The sequence below is a fragment of the Mastomys coucha genome, unplaced genomic scaffold (assembly GCF_008632895.1).
Source record: "Mastomys coucha isolate ucsf_1 unplaced genomic scaffold, UCSF_Mcou_1 pScaffold20, whole genome shotgun sequence".
Taxonomy (NCBI): Eukaryota; Metazoa; Chordata; class Mammalia; order Rodentia; family Muridae; genus Mastomys; species Mastomys coucha.
In genome coordinates this window covers 117,008,766-117,012,185 of record NW_022196903.1, presented here as the reverse complement: position 1 = coordinate 117,012,185, position 3,420 = coordinate 117,008,766, and the positions used below count along the sequence as shown (strand labels likewise).

Genomic DNA, 3,420 nt, shown 5'->3' with positions numbered 1-3,420 from the left:
TACTTATTTTTACTGTTATAATATTTTATAAATTTTAAGGAATATGACAAAAAAGATATTGTAGGTATAGAAGGGAGGGTCTCTGGGAGGAGTGAGGGTACAAAAGGGAAACAAGAATGTGATTTAATTCTATTCACTTAAAATATGTTTTTAAATGTTAACAAACTCAGATAAATTGAAATCATGTAACTTTTCTCATCATAACACAATAAAAATTTAAAAATAAAAAAGATGCAGTGTAACAAAAGTAAAAAGAAAAAAATGAATCTTATGTAGCAATCTGAGCTGAAACCACAGTAAGATAATCAGGAATATGTCCCTAGTAGTGACAGTGAAGATACGTGAGTAGAATGGTTATGTCTTCATGCTTTGTGATGGTCTAAAACTGGATACAAAAGAAAGACAGTACTAATGGTAAAGGGCAAAGGAAATTTTCTTGGAGTGGTAAGAATAGAGGCTGTCATTACTTTTATTTATATTTTTTTTCAATTTTAAAAGATTTGAAATTAAATTTATTCTACAAACATTATTTAATCTTATTAATATATTATTTTTCAGAGTTAAAATAACAAAATGGTAAATTATTAAGCATTTGGATACTTCATCAATAAACAATAACTGTATTAATTGGCATTTATTACTATGTTACTGTGTTTTAACCTAAAGAACCATCATTCTTTTGTACCTGTGGGACGTTGTAGAGACTTAGAACTTGGGAGATCTGAGTTGATATTGCTGTTGAAATGCCTCCTATCACTGCAACCAGCTTGTCAGTCTTCTCAGGCCAGCAGCTGTAATTAGGAATTGGGGGGCTCTCTCCTGAGAGCAAAGCCATAGAACTCTTCACAGCCTTCCTCTCAGTAAAGTCAACATTGAAGAGATAGAATCCCAGGGACGTGTTGAATAAAATATTTGGGTCCTTGTTGATCTTTTCTATAGCAAAAACCATTGCCAAAATGTGCTGATAATGTTTAGTGAGATCCCTATGAGGAATAATTTGAAAGATATTTTTATGATCTTTCTAATTTAAATTTTAATTAAAATATAATTACATTCTTTACCTCCCTCTCTTTTCTCCATGTAGTTCCTCCCATTCTCCCTCTCAAATTCTGAATTTTTATTTATAACAACCTAAGTCATATAAAGAATATACATGATATTCCAAGAAACAAGCAAGACATTCTATATTAAAATATTGAAAAATTAATCATAAAATGAAGATTCATAGTACAATTCATTGTCAAATTCACAATTTTTGTTTTTGAATTTTTTTGAGACAGACTCTCACTTATTCAGCCAAGATTGAATTTAAACTCACTATATACTAGGTTAAACTCAGGCTCACAAAGATCCAACTACCTCTGCTTCTCAAGTTTTGGGATTAAAAGTTTACACCACCACATACTTTCAAATGTCCAACTTTCATTTCTTACTGTCCAGTTTGTGTCTGAGAGATTAAAATGGAGGAGTAAAGCATGTGTAAAAAAAGCAAACATTAAATCTTAGTATTTTCTGTGGTCTTCAAAAATAGGATAAACCTTGGGAAAATATACTGTGCTTAATTAACCATAGTAATTTTAAAATAGTGTCAAGTAAATTTAAGCAGGAAAAATAAAATGTTCTCAGTACAATACACTAGATAACTAACTACAAAGGAGAATTGTTTTCAACTTCAAAGTGCTTTCAACACCTTCTTACATATTTAAGAGAATTCAACATGAGTAGGGAACAATCACACAGAGACCCAGTCTTGTCTGAGTAGCTAAGGGCATTTGGTGGCTACTGTTGAAGGGACAGTCAGTTTTATTAGGAGGTTTGCCCTGGTAGCTTGCCTATACTCCTGCAGAACTGGCAGGCCTAAATGAACTCAGTAGATTGAAACTTGAGAGAGAAAAAATTGATAGAGAGAGGAAGAGAGAGAGAGACAGACAGACAGACAGAGACAGACAGACAGAGAGAGAGAGAGAGAGAGAGAGAGAGAGAGAGAGAGATCCTGTGAAGTTGAAGACAGAAGACATTGGAGGGGAAGCAGTAAAGGTGAGTGAGATCAACATATATTTTATACATGTATGAAATCCTGAAGCAATAATGTTTTTAAAAAGAGAAGCTAAACACTTACGCAAAAACAATATCCGGTATATTCATTGTATCATTAAAGTCAAATACAATTCTAGTGCCTGCAGCAGTCACTCTAAGGGAGAAGAGTCCTCCAATAACAAAATCCCCATCTTGATAGTAGCCAGGAGAACCAGGGATACTTAAGGAGAAATAAGAAATTTGTTCCTGGAATACAATGAGAACAATCAGGAGGGAGAAAGCAATGAGTAATTTCATACTAACATTGATAAATAATTGATAAAACCCAGATATCTGTTCAGTTGAGAATCTTGGAGTAATTGGCCCCAATATCATATTATAAACTGATAAAAACCTGTGTCTGGCTGGTCCGTGTGGATCAAGGTTTTAAAGCATTGTTTTGTCCTAATTCACCCCCACCAGTATCCAAACACTCCCTCAGTTCCCTGGAGTATGATCTGCTTTGCACCTACTTAGCCCTCAATTATGTCCCCTTCACAGAGTCACTGTGAGTGCCCAAGGCACACTCAGGGACCTCTCACTTGGAACCTGGGAATCCTGATTCTCAGAAAGAAAACACAACTAAAAACAATTGTGAAGTCCTCTAAAACACCTGTGGAGTGTGCACACTCAGTGAGCTGAGACTTCTCAAGGTCTCAGGTTAAAGAGAGACTAACCAGTGGAAACATAATTAAGTCACGAAGAGTCATCTGAAGAAGACATCAAAGGGCTCAGTGTATGAGAGAAGCGCTGGATTCTTAATAACTTAACATCACTGTCATTTTAGAGTATGTCTGTAAGGCAAAGAAAAAGCTTCACATTAGAAAATATTATTTTTGATAGCTATATTGGGTCAAATATCAATTTGTGTATTTTTATTGGATATTTTATGTATTTACATTGCAAATGTTATCCCTTTTGCAGATTTCCCCTCCAGAAACCCCTAAACCATTCCCCTTTCCCCTGCTTTTATGAGTGTGCTCTCCCACCCATGCACCCACTCCCACATCACCAACTGTCATTCCCCTACACTGGGGAATCAAGCCTTCACAAAACCAAAGGCCATTGATGCCAAACAATGCCATCCTCTGCTACATATGCAGCTGGAGCCATGAGTCCCTCCATGTGTATTCTTTGGTTGGTGGTTTAGTCCCTAGGAGTCAAGTTGGTTAATATTGTTGTTCTTCCTATGGGGTTGCAAACCACTTCAGCTCCTTCAGTCCTTTATCTAACTCTTCCATTGAGATCCCCATGCTCAGGCCAATGGTTGGCTATGAGTATCTGCCTCTGTATTTGTCAGCCTCTGCCAGAACCTCTCAGGAGACAGCTATAACAGGCTCTTGC

At 36.0% G+C, this 3,420-nt stretch overlaps 1 protein-coding gene across 1 annotated transcript in view; it reads right to left on the bottom strand.

Moving 5' to 3' along the window:
- The window catches only part of LOC116098330 (vomeronasal type-2 receptor 26-like), a 55,017-nt gene extending 52,683 nt beyond the window's left edge, over positions 1–2,334 (bottom strand). The window contains exons 1-2 of the mRNA XM_031380971.1: positions 2,120–2,334; positions 686–983 (exon numbers count right to left, since the gene is read on the bottom strand). Of these exons, the coding sequence (XP_031236831.1) occupies positions 686–983; positions 2,120–2,334 (513 nt within the window). The remainder of the gene's footprint in view (positions 1–685; positions 984–2,119) is intronic.
- Between the last annotated feature and the right edge of the window lie 1,086 nt (positions 2,335–3,420).